General features: G+C 42.3%; 2 protein-coding genes across 2 annotated transcripts; one reads left to right on the forward strand and one right to left on the reverse strand.

Annotated features, from left to right (window-relative positions):
- The first annotated feature begins 1,291 nt into the window (after positions 1–1,291).
- Positions 1,292–4,687, forward strand: LOC133135271 (uncharacterized). Its single transcript, XM_061252154.1, has 4 exons — positions 1,292–1,425; positions 1,896–2,069; positions 2,447–2,634; positions 2,943–4,687. Exons 1-4 carry the CDS (start codon positions 1,421–1,423, stop codon positions 3,944–3,946), a joined length of 1,371 nt encoding a protein of 456 aa, XP_061108138.1. The 5' UTR covers positions 1,292–1,420; the 3' UTR covers positions 3,947–4,687.
- On the reverse strand, positions 4,585–11,232 carry larp7 (La ribonucleoprotein 7, transcriptional regulator). The gene is made up of 13 exons (XM_061252151.1): positions 10,905–11,232; positions 10,242–10,457; positions 9,830–9,930; positions 9,592–9,675; positions 9,289–9,453; positions 9,081–9,186; positions 8,458–8,784; positions 7,897–8,050; positions 7,387–7,526; positions 6,538–6,659; positions 6,288–6,447; positions 6,006–6,097; positions 4,585–5,354 (listed from the first exon to the last, which is right to left on the reverse strand). The coding sequence occupies exons 2-13, from the start codon at positions 10,447–10,449 to the stop codon at positions 5,277–5,279; spliced, it is 1,737 nt and encodes a 578-aa protein (XP_061108135.1). The 5' UTR covers positions 10,450–10,457; positions 10,905–11,232; the 3' UTR covers positions 4,585–5,276.
- Positions 11,233–12,091: the final 859 nt, after the last annotated feature.

The following is a 12,091-nucleotide window of genomic DNA, read 5'->3' on the forward strand; positions in this document are numbered from 1 at the left end:
TTCTCGGGATGACTTTACTAAAACTCCTAAGAAAATAACAGGTTATTTTGAGGTGATTGTGTCACTTCCCTAATACTTTTGCATCAGACTAATTTGCTAATTCAATTTGAGGTATGTGGGTCAGGGTGCATTTTAAGGACAAAGGCCGGTTTCACTCTGACTGAACTTGGATCGCAAAGTGAAATGACGCACAGTTTATAAACTGTTAGCCCTGCTTCATATCAGTGTTTACTCTTTTTCGTAATCATACTCTGGAGCTTGATCACGCGCATCTTCTATTCTTTCATTGGCTGTACTCTGGCATGATAATAGCAGCAGTTACATGTCCTCATTTAACTTCAGCCAAGCGTTGTAGTTGCGGCATAGAGAGTGGGAGGGGGGGATGTGAGAAGAGAGATACATAGTATGTAACATCCTGCTTTCGCCACAAAGCGGGGCAACTTTAGGGGGCGTTTGGAGCTGTCCCTGGTCCTGTTGTGAGAAATTTTCTAAAGCTCATGTTAGGAAACATAGTCCAAACATGCCAGTTTACTTTTAAGTCTCAAGTTTTCAAACCAAGTCGACGCATGGGCATTTCAAAGGGTTATACGTTGTATTAGCAAGTTACCGACACAACTGCCAAAAAATCACAACGCGACAGTGCATGTAGTCATTAACACACGTACACATTACTGTTTGTTATACTCTTCACCTGGGTGCACACTCACTAAAAAAACGGCGAGAGCCTGACATTGCTGGTTTGGACCGCCAAACACTCTAGGACTCGCCAAGCACAGCATCGGCAGATGGACAGTGCTGTGTGGGTGCAGATGGCTTCCATGGCCTACGGAAGAAAGAGTTATCCCGTTTCAGCGGTCGACTACACATTTACTATGCAGACCTAGTAACACACGCACACACTATACATTAAAAACCCATGCTATTTATCAAATGTATTCTCCAGTCATAAAACCCCTACATTAAAATAAAAAAAATAAAACCAATAAAACCAGTTGCACAATTCCAAAATAAATTTGGGGATGGAATTTTGTTCATGCTGCTTCACATTTTCATGACGATTATATTTCTCCTCGCAAATCCGTTTTTTAAACTAAAAGCTTGAAATCTCCCTTTGATCAAAAGCCTTTTTCGTCCAGCCTCATAATAACAGTAAAGCGCCCTTTCTCATCAACAGCCCTCCTCTGATCTCTGGAGTGGGAGAGTGAGTAATCCGGTGGTAGTCCTATTTTTAGTTATTTTCTCCCCCCACTGCCGACTCCATTTGTTCACCACTCTCGTCTGTTTTTGAATTATTGAAACACTGCCGTTACACGTAAAATGTCAGTACGTGAAAGCGAATTCAATCTAAAAGATGCAGGTCTACAGAACGTGCACAGTATTGCAGTCTATGTGAGGAGCATTTACTGGCGAAGATTTTTCAATGAGGTAAGACCATGTATTTTCCAACTTAAGCGAGTAGCCTAATTGTACATTTTGTTGCCACATTAGTAGCTAAAGATTACATTATCAGATTGTTATCAAAACAACCAAAAGGAGCAATTTAGCCTCTGGTCTGTCAGTAGCGCTGTATAATTGTCCCCAATCTGTAGAGCTCTGTAAACTGTTCATTTCGGAGACGGAGCTACACGGATACACGGATATAGAGTGAAAATAACAGCTTTACGACAAATCATATTCAGTTGTATTCTATAAATCAGTCTGTTCCATGAATACCACATTATTGTTTCACTTTCATATATGTATAATCAAGAGACGTTCTGACTGTTTGCAGCCTGCAGAAGACCAACCCCCTTACAATATCAGGGTTGAAATTGGTTATGCAGTTATAGAATAATAGTAGCACTCTGATTGAACTGGACATTCAACGAGGGATCATATTACTTTTTTCTTTGCAGAGACCAACACTGTACTCACACGCCGCTACCAGTAGACTCAAGTTTGGACTCTGGTCGCATGGTCACGGAGTACCAGGCCAGGTTCTTTGTCCACAGCTCCCCAGCTGTCAAGAAGTTGAGAAAGCCTCCAGAGATCTGGAAGGAAGGAAGGGTGACTAACATGCCAGCATTCAGGTGAGACCTACTTGTGACCTACCCTAACCGAAGATGGTCCCTTATTTGCCCCACTATCTTCATGACCTTTATGAATTGAGAAATTATGTCAAAATGGCATGAAAAGCCTTGGTCTGCCATTGTTTCCTATTAGTTCCAGTCCTCATATCATAAGGCATGCATTTTCTGTAATAGAAATGTGTAAGCACCAATATTGACTTTTGCATCTTTTTTGTCATAATATTTTCTTGTTCGTTAAGGCTTTGCTAATTTAAAAGAGAATGGAAAATATGATTACATTCAATTTTATTGTTTACCATTCTCCTCGGTAGAGATGTTAAGGAGTTCAGTTTCACCTTAGCTTATCACAATTATGTTAAAGTTAAAATGCATTTTAGGTCAGACGTGAAAAGGAGGGTCCCAAAGGTCACAACGGCCCACCAAGTCCCACCTGAGGGGTCCATGAAGCACACCAGTACATATGTGCATGACTACAAAGCATACTCCATCCAGCGGAATACAGTGACCAAGACCGCAGAGTACAATCCCCCATCTGCAAAGATGGATGTCCGGTCCTCATACAAAGGTACGCTTCCTTTCATAGCTGCACTGATCATTCATTATTATAGAACTGTTCATGCTTTGTAATCCATCTTGAATCCAGCCTCACCTCTGAGTTGCGAATAATGAAACAAGAGAATTGAGTTGTATTGAAAAATGGCTTTTTAACATATTTATACGCACATTGTAGTAATATTAATACTACTGCTATTAGGAATACAGTAATATTTAATCCCAGGTTAGTTTTACATTGTAGCACTTGATCAGATTCTGATTGGTCATCGAAGCAAATGACAAGTCTAAAGGTGAAGCTCTGAATTTTTGTTTCTATAGAGGAGTTCCGATCCTGGGACGCTCCATTACAGCGAAGTGTCAGGACCAACTGCAACCTGAAGCTGAGCCACAAGTTTGACAAGACCATCCCATTCCAGGAGCACAGCCGCCCAAAGGCTACCAACACTGCCGGAAAGAGCTGGAAGGTCACTCCTGCTGGAGAAAAGGCCTTGCCTTTCGAGAGCGCGACCAGTTACAAACTGCATTATATCTGCCACCCACCACAGCCTAAATGGCCCACCCAGCAGCTAGTGTACAAGCCCAGCGTCAGCCCCCTCAGCTGTGTCACCACTTACAGACATGACTACAGGTGTCTGCAGGTAGATGTGGCCAAGCCAATCAGATCCACCTGGGAGGGTATCCCCACCACCAACCAGGGGTGTGCCAAATTGTGGGACAAGTGTAAGACATGGCCACTGAGGCTGACTTGTGGGCGGAGAGAAGTGGTGGACTCCTCTCCCAAGGATGGAGTGGAGTCCATTCCCACCACTCATACTGACTTTGTGGTGCAGCAGTGCCAAGCAATGGCAGGTACAAACACCCCCAAACAGGACGGGACCATGGAGAAGGTGTCCTTAGAGGCCATCTCTACCACGGGAGAAAAGCACCGGTACTGGGAGGCCAAGAAAGTTCTCCCAATAACACAGGTGAAGGAACCAAACAAACTAGAGGGGCTCTCGAAGAACACCACCGCCTGTCCATGCTGGAACATGCCGAAAACCTCGGCGCTCCCACATAGCTTTCAGCCCAATCATCGATCGGTTCCTGGCGATGCAGCCTCTACCGCCCGTGACGTCATTAAGGAGATCCAGCCCTGCTCTGAAAATGGCGGCAGGGCAGCCCGGGCCGATGGAAACAGACCCCAGCGCACAACGTCAGCAAGGGAGCGCGGCACAGCCCACGCAGATAAGACCCACAGCAACAAACCTAAATGCAGCCATAGCCCCAAGACGACACTTACTGTCCAGTCAGCTGTCCTGACCAGAGTGAAGAAGTCGATCTAGATTAACGCTAATATGCACAGGAATTTTTTTCCCCCTGATAATTTATAAATTCAGTTTTTCTATAGCCATTATGCATCAAGGGGCTGATTTAATGTGCAAGTGTTTGGACAGTGGTACACTGACTTTTTGGTCTCTAAAATGGGCAGACCATCTATAAAGTGGGATGCAATTCCTACACCGTTCACCTGATGTACATACCCACAAATTAAAGGTGACAATCTGCACTTGAACCTCAGTTTCACTTGAAATCCAAAGTGCTGGGTTATAGAACCGAAACATATTGTAGCACAGTCCAAATGCTTAGACTACACTGAATAATGTATATATATATAAAAATATGTATTCTCATTTTTACAAAAATGCATGGTATTTTATATAAGCGTTTGGTGTATGGAAAACTAACATTTTATTTAAGAAATGAATGTCATAACTCATGTAACCAAACTCATGGTACAAACCGTATTTTTTGTATTCAAGACATTATTGCACCAGTAAGTGTTAAGTGTTGTACATGACAATTTAAGAGGAATAGGTTTAACATCCTGATCTTAGAAGGAAAGCTACCAAGTGGAAAATGTAACTATGGGTTGGACCTTTAAGACAGAAGTGTGAGCATTTCCCAAATATGCTAGCACTCACTCAGTACAACTTTTTATTAATCGAAAAATAATGGAATTCATGTACTCTGTAAAAGGGGCCAGAAAAATAACAGTAATAAAAAAAGTTACCATATTTACATTATATACACACGTCTTCATACATTTTGTTGATCTTGTCTTCTTTTCCCAAGATTTAAATCAGAAATGGAGAAAAAATTCAAATGAAACACAAGTGGTTCAATAAAACTCAACTCATAAAAACCTGAATTCAGCTGAATCCTGTCCAATGTGAATTAGTGTGCATCATTTCACAAAATACTTTAAGGTACAATCTGACCGTAATATACTGGTTACAATTTTCCGACCATGGTGTACCCGTTGCACCAATGTACAAAATTAGATTCTATCAATATATAATAACATCCTGCAGATCACACCTGTACGACTGTTTAATACTAAACTGGAAACAAAGCAAACGGCACATAACGGATCTGCATCACTCGCTTCACAAAGGGCAAAATAAAAATACACCCGACTCAAGACGAGTCATGTCAACTTAAAAGCAAACATATCCACGAAACCACGCCACACTAGGCCCCAGTCACATTGTACGAGATTGTCATAAAACAGAAATAAAACAGAAAAACAGAAACGAATGAGGCTGGGGACAAACTGCACTGCCCACAGGTGCGGGAGTCACCAGCTGGAGATGACGACGACGTTCAGGCAGTTCAGTCTTCCAGGAAGCGGATGTGCTTGCTGGCCTCCTTAGCTCGGGCTGTGATTATTTTCTCTGCCTTCGCAATGAGCTGTGAAATGATGATACCAGATGATCAGATCAGTCAACTGCTGCTGCTGAGCACAGTCAACGCTTAGTACAGATCAGCACAAATCATTTCCCTCAATAGGTAACAATAGGTAAGATTGTTGTGTTAAAATATTGTTACAAGACCATCCCGTCCTATCATTGGAAAAGGCTCACTGACATGTTGACTAACCCTCTACCTGTGTTTATAGTCCTTAAATTAGGGTTTCAAAAAAATGTAGTTGATGGGCCGGCATTCTGTACCAAAACATCTATAGCTGTATAAATAATTCAATCCCACTGGTTGAAAATTGGTTCTAATTGCCACAGCCAATGGCGTTTCAACTTCAGCACGTTCACAGAGAACGGGCGGGATAAACAGTGTTGTGGTTTGAGCATATTTGCTGCTGCAATTCCTCTCTTGACCGTTAGAAGTCCGAAATGACCTATTGCACCTTGTATTCCCTTAGTTTTTAAATAGCTGTTGAGGCATGAAAGTAATTCATGGCTTCATACACAGACTGTCCTACTTAAATGAATTTTGTTTTAGCCAAGAAAAGACTGTTGCCCCTTAAAAAAAATTTTTAATTCTGTTTTAACACATTTTAAATTCATGAAATAAAATGACTAAACAACCAACAGACAGTTAGCTTACCTTTTCCGTGCCTCTTTTTTTGTCCCTAGGACGATTAAGTTTAGCCTGCCGGTCCACCAAAATCTTCTGCCAGTATCTTTGCTCATTATCACCTTTTTCAAAAAAGCAACACCAGAAATTGTTGATCTAGACCTTCTTTAACACAAAACATGCTAAGAAAATATACGTTAACTGCCACTACATTGGAAATTCTTTGCTGAGGGGCTAAGGGAGCTTAAAGTGTGATGATCTCAGGACCCACCACATTCTTTTCCCAGCATTAATTTCCCAAAAGCTGCTCACCAGAGAGGATCTCCAGTTTCCAGTTGTGCTTCCTCTGGATTTCTGAGCGAGCTGTGATCACTGCCTTGGCATCTTCGGGGGTTTTGAAACGGACATGCCCCTCCGCGTCCCCCTCCAGAATGTCAACGTACACGACAGCAGAAACCTCCGACAGGGCATCCTGTGTTAATCGTACACAATTCACGGCAGCGTTGGCAACGTTCAACGATGAACAATTACAAACGAACTAAAGTGGGTCCAAAAACAGTACCTTGATGCACTTCCTTCCTGGCAGTGGTTGGCTCTGCATGACCTTCACAATGACTCCACTCTCAAACTGGGGGCCGAGGGACGCCTCTTTTTCACACTCTTTTTCCTGTTTATTGCCCATGTCTATGAAACACAGACACAAGGAGTACCAGGATATAAGATGACACGCATGCTCAACGTCTGAAAACACGGCTGCCCTTGTGTGGCATGTGGTCTGAACAAACAATAGTCAATAGACAAACACTTCTATATCCCATGCAGCCAAGAAAGAATAATAATAAACTTTATTTATAAAGCACATTTAAAACAACCATAGTTGACCATAGTGCTGTACAAAACCAGGCAATAAAATTAAAGATAAAATGAAATAAAATGAGATAAAATGAAATGAAATGAAATAAAATGAACTACATGTACATTATCTTGATTTCCCATTTATGTCTGACATAAAGGCCTCACTAAAAAGGTGGGTTTTTAACAGGGATTTAAAAACATCTATGGTTTTGGGCAGATTTAATATGTGGCGGTAGGCTGTTCCACAACTTGGGGCCAGCTACCTCAAAGGCCCGGTCACCCCTCCTAGCTCTCCTCGACATAGGGACATCCAGAAGTTGCTGATTGCATGATCTAAGTGATCTAGTTGGGGTATACATATTGAGGAGTTCAGACAAGTACGTAGGTGCTAGACCATTCGTTGCCTTAAAAACAAATAATAAAATTTTAAATATCACTACCATTCAATAAATAATGAATAAATACCTCCTGAAAACATTTCCTATTCCTTTTCAACACTTCCATCATCCCTAGTATATGTATCCTGTTGCATAAAAGGGCAGTGAGTCATACTTACCGACAGCCTGTTGGCTCTCCATGGCAGAGCCAAGCTCCATTTCCCCGTTTCCCTTCTGGCTGACCATGGACTTCTTGAGAGTGGCCATGCTACGTTTCTGCAGTGTCACGTACTCCCGCTTCAAGTCCAGCCAGTCTTTCCTACCGCACAAAGCAGGAGCAGGGACAGAAAGAGAATTACATCAACATTTCCTACATAAAAACAACAGGGGTGACACTGAAGGAAGGCAGACGCGGGACTATAGTTACCAAAAGCAACAGGAGCAAAGAGCCCTGAGATCCAATCAAAGTAAAAAGCCACACATGTAACTGAAAATAAAAATTGCATTTGCAAAAAAAGAAAAATAATTTATTGTTTATCAAGAATCGCTTCACAAATGATCGCTTCACAAATGATACTTAACAGCATACAACACTTTTACACAAATAAGCAGTCTGTTCTCGTCATGACTCAATACATCGACAGTCTCAAGTGGACCACTTAATGAAGAGCAGAGCGGAAGAGACCTACTTGGAGAGGACACGGAGGGGAATGACCTCTTCGCCGTTCTTGAGTCGTTCCTTGTGCTTCTTCTTTCTCTTCCTCTTGGCTTTCAACAGAGAGTCCTCTTTCTTCCCATCCTCGTCATCATCCTCTTTCTCCTTCTCACCCTCAGCAGAACTTTCTGCAAAGCAGAGAGTGACTAGCCTCAGTACAGTCCGCAGTGACGAGAGATGCACAGCGCTTTGACCGTTTTCCAATGCTATGAGATTATGCGCCGCACTAAATAATTGTTTGAACAAAGTTATTTATCAGTGCTAAGCTCAGTTCCCCAACCATTTTACAACACCACTTGCATCCATGTTTTAAAACACAGACACAGCTTTCATGCATCCAATTGCTCTAGATGCCATGACTGAAAGAACATTCTCCATCATTATGCTTAGTCAAGTAGAAGAAGAAATGGAAAATCGACCACTCCCATTCAAAATGCCAAAAAACGAAGAGCGGTTTTCTTCTTTCAATGTACAACCACGGATACAATAAAAATACTAAAAACAACAGCCTTGAATACATAAATGCAGACTCTACCTTTCACCTGACTTTCAGCCTCCTCTCTTTCCTTTGGGACCTCCTCCACCTCGCTCATCTTCCTGATCTTGGAGGGCGTCTCGGCCTGAGCGTCCGCCCCGGAGCCCTCTACGCTCCGAGACCTTCGCCTCTTCTTCTCGCGCTTGGCCGGGTCCTTCGGCGCGTCCTGGCCCTCGGACTCCGAGCCCTCCGCCGCGCGTTTCCTCTTCCTGTCGGAGGGCTCCGACTCCGCGGCGACTTCCCGCTCTTTGGTCTCAGACGCCGGCTGAGTGACGCTCTCCTTCCGAGCCCCACGCGACTTCTTCCTCTTCTTCTTCTTCTTCTCTTCTGCTCAGAGAGAGCGGTGTGTAAATGTACAATGCAAAAGAGGCATGCATAACATTTGAGTACATGTTTGCAGGAATCCTTAGTGCAGCTATATATGCAATATGCCTGAATACACTGGATATGTACTGTATACTTAACCATGCATTTTTATTCAATAACATAAGTTCCTTATGACTGTTGAGTGGCCTTTTTCTTTTTTTTACATTTCTGATTCTGCAATGCTATGCTAAGGACATCGACATCAGCACTCCCGTATGCGGGAGAGCCCGTTACAGCAGCCACTGCTGCACGCCCACCGTGAGGGGTGTCCTCCGGGCCCGGGAGGGGGACAGGCTTGTTCTTCTTGGTTTTGGGGAAGATGCCTGGCTTCCTGGGTGCATCCTCGGGAGGGTTATTCAGCATCTAATGGAGAACAATATAAATGAACACTGACAGAGATAAATAACTATCTGATAATAAATTAAAAATAACAACAAATATAAATCAATGATGACACAAAAATACCTCTGCAGCTTTCTGTGCTTGTTCTTCGGTCTCAAACTCAATGAACGCGAAGCCCTTGGGCTGTCCAGTGGACTTGTACCGTGGGACACTGATGTAAACTACAGTCCCATACTTGCCGAACACCCGCTCTATCCAACTGTGAGCCACATTCTTGGGCAGCAGTTCCTGGAAAGAGAATTTAAAAAGAGACACAAACTAGAAAAATAATCTAAACCCAACAGCTTTAGCTCTAATTATGCAAAGAATAAATCACATATAAGTTAGAGGCTTCACAGAAACTACAGCAAGACAGTGCACGGTTACCACATAGACTGTGCGCTCATCCACATTTCTTGGCTCCTCTCCTATTGGATGCTGCCGTCTTATTTTTGTTCCATCTAGGTTCACCTGGAATTGCAAGAATGAATTGCATTCACTCCCAAAACATCATTACATTTGCAAAAGTTAGCCAGTGACAATGTCCTTAAAAAATCTTTGGAATGTTTTTTGGACACTATGAACACCTTGTTCAGCACAGAGAAAAGATAACTGAACTTCTTACCTCAACTACAGATGAATTTTTAAGGGCCCTTGCAATCAACTTGACATCAGTGGTCATCTTTTTCATTCGATTGAAGGTGGTTAACACAGAAATATCTACATCTATAGAGCAGAAATAGGCATAGTTCACTCTTTTGAAATGAAAACAAAAAGGCTTTTAAAAAATTCAAGGGGTTTCTTTAGTACATTTTCCAGCTGGGAGCACATAAGTTTTAGGGATAAAGGCCACCATGTATCACTGAGAAGCTTGCTGTCCTTGCAAGCTAGGGGACACATGTGCAAGCAAAAACGACATCTCCATAATTAGAATTGTGAGAGTGCTTAATTTCAGAGGTTGGAGTATTACATGATTCCACAATGTCATTCTCATACTCCACAAAATGAGACTATCATAAAATAATAAAAGTACATACATCCATCCCTTGACTGGTCAACAAGCTGTTTCAGGAACCTGTCCTTGTGGAGGTTGACATCCCCAAACCAGAATTCCACCTGCTTCTTCACATCTGCCAGCAGCTGTTTCACCCGTGACCTCTTCTTCTTCTCGCTCTCCTTCTTCTTTTCGCTGGCCTCCTTCGCAGAAGCATCACCTCCCGCCGGTTTTTTCTCGGAGTTAATCATGTTCACACCTGAGTGTCACAATAAAGCAATCGTGTTCAAGCACACCTTCCAAAGCAATACGACGAAGAAGCGGTTGCCCATGTACCATTTTGCCGAGCTAATAGACATCCATGTTGTGACGCTCAAGTCGAAACATTAGTGCCACTGTCCACCAATCCCACAATGAAAGTAATGGGGTAAGGTAACGCAATGTAATTTTGCGACAGGATAATCAAGGCAAGATAAAACATGATTGGGTAAGGTTGACTAGCTACTGGCATATCCGAGGTTGTCGTGGTAGATACCGGTTAATAACATTAACGGGGTAGCATCGAGATGAAGTTCAGTTTGCTATGGTATCCGATGAGTTAGTTATGTGGCCTAGGTTCACAAGTTCACACAGTTGGCTAAATATAAAAGTCTCCGACATTTAACTACAACACATCACGCAAAATTCACATACACTCAACGTGTACCTTGTTACTTGAAGGAAAAACGGACACACCGACAGGCCTGCCAGCTATTTGACTAGATTCATAGAGAACCAGAACCGTGTATCAAGCCACATTGGGCTTAACTTATTTTATAGAAAACTCCAGAGATTCGTTTTCTTCACGTCGTAGGGGCTTTTCCAAAATAAAAACCTCTTCCTTCTAACGTCAAATATAGCCGAGCTACTTAATTCAAACAAAAACAAAAAACGTTCCCTTTTCTTATTGAAAGTACAAGAAATAAGACTACAAACAATCAAAATTGCACTTTTCGCGTGCAGGAATATTCCTTGGACGCTTGTCCTTTGTCGCTTGCTGATGACGTTTGAAAGGAAGGCGGCCCTATCTCGATTCACATCCATCGACATGAATTTACGTCTCTTGAACTGAAGTAAAGGCGGGACCTTTTCTGCGGGAAACGTTCGTTCTTTCTTCTGTTGAAAGCAGTGAGGGAATTGTGGAATGTCGGACGAGGAAACAGCGAGACGCCGCATAAAAAAATCAGAGGACCCGGAATATGAAAGGTAGTCAGGTAGTGGGGAGTAAGTGGCGTTCCTCTTTATGTGGAGGCTGGGGCTTTTTTGGAGGTGACAACCGGGAGATGGAAATAGAGAGTAGAATAAAGACAATGGGATTATGAATGGTGAGGTTTTTTAATATGAAGAAGTAAACTAAGAACTGAGAAGCTATAGCCTAATACTTTCAGTAGGTGGCGCTAATGAGCCAATCTATGTTTCTTTAAACTGACCTAAAACTCCACGAAGAAGAAGTAGTCTACTGTTGTCCAAACTAGAAGGGGAATTTCGATGGGTTATGTGGATGGTTAGGCTCACCAATTAGTAGCCGATTCACCTCAGTCCTTTAATTGTATCTTTTCTTTTAACCTCTTTTGATGTAATCATTTGCAAAACAGCACAATCAACAGAATGTACATATGGGATTTATATTGTTCATGGCATGGATTTATAATATAATGTGGTTTAAGAGGAGGAATAATCCCTCAAAATATGAAGTGCATAATTAAGAAGAATTAACAGCCTTTTAAAATGATGGGTTTCGCTTCACAAGGAGGATTGAAAAAGTGTCAAAGCAAGACTCGAAACAGAAAAAAAGAACCTAATGTCCACACCTTGGATATTAATTTAACTGCTGTTCTTGATATAAGAATACAA

Source organism: Conger conger, chromosome 8, assembly GCF_963514075.1.
Source record: "Conger conger chromosome 8, fConCon1.1, whole genome shotgun sequence".
NCBI lineage: Eukaryota > Metazoa > Chordata > Actinopteri > Anguilliformes > Congridae > Conger > Conger conger.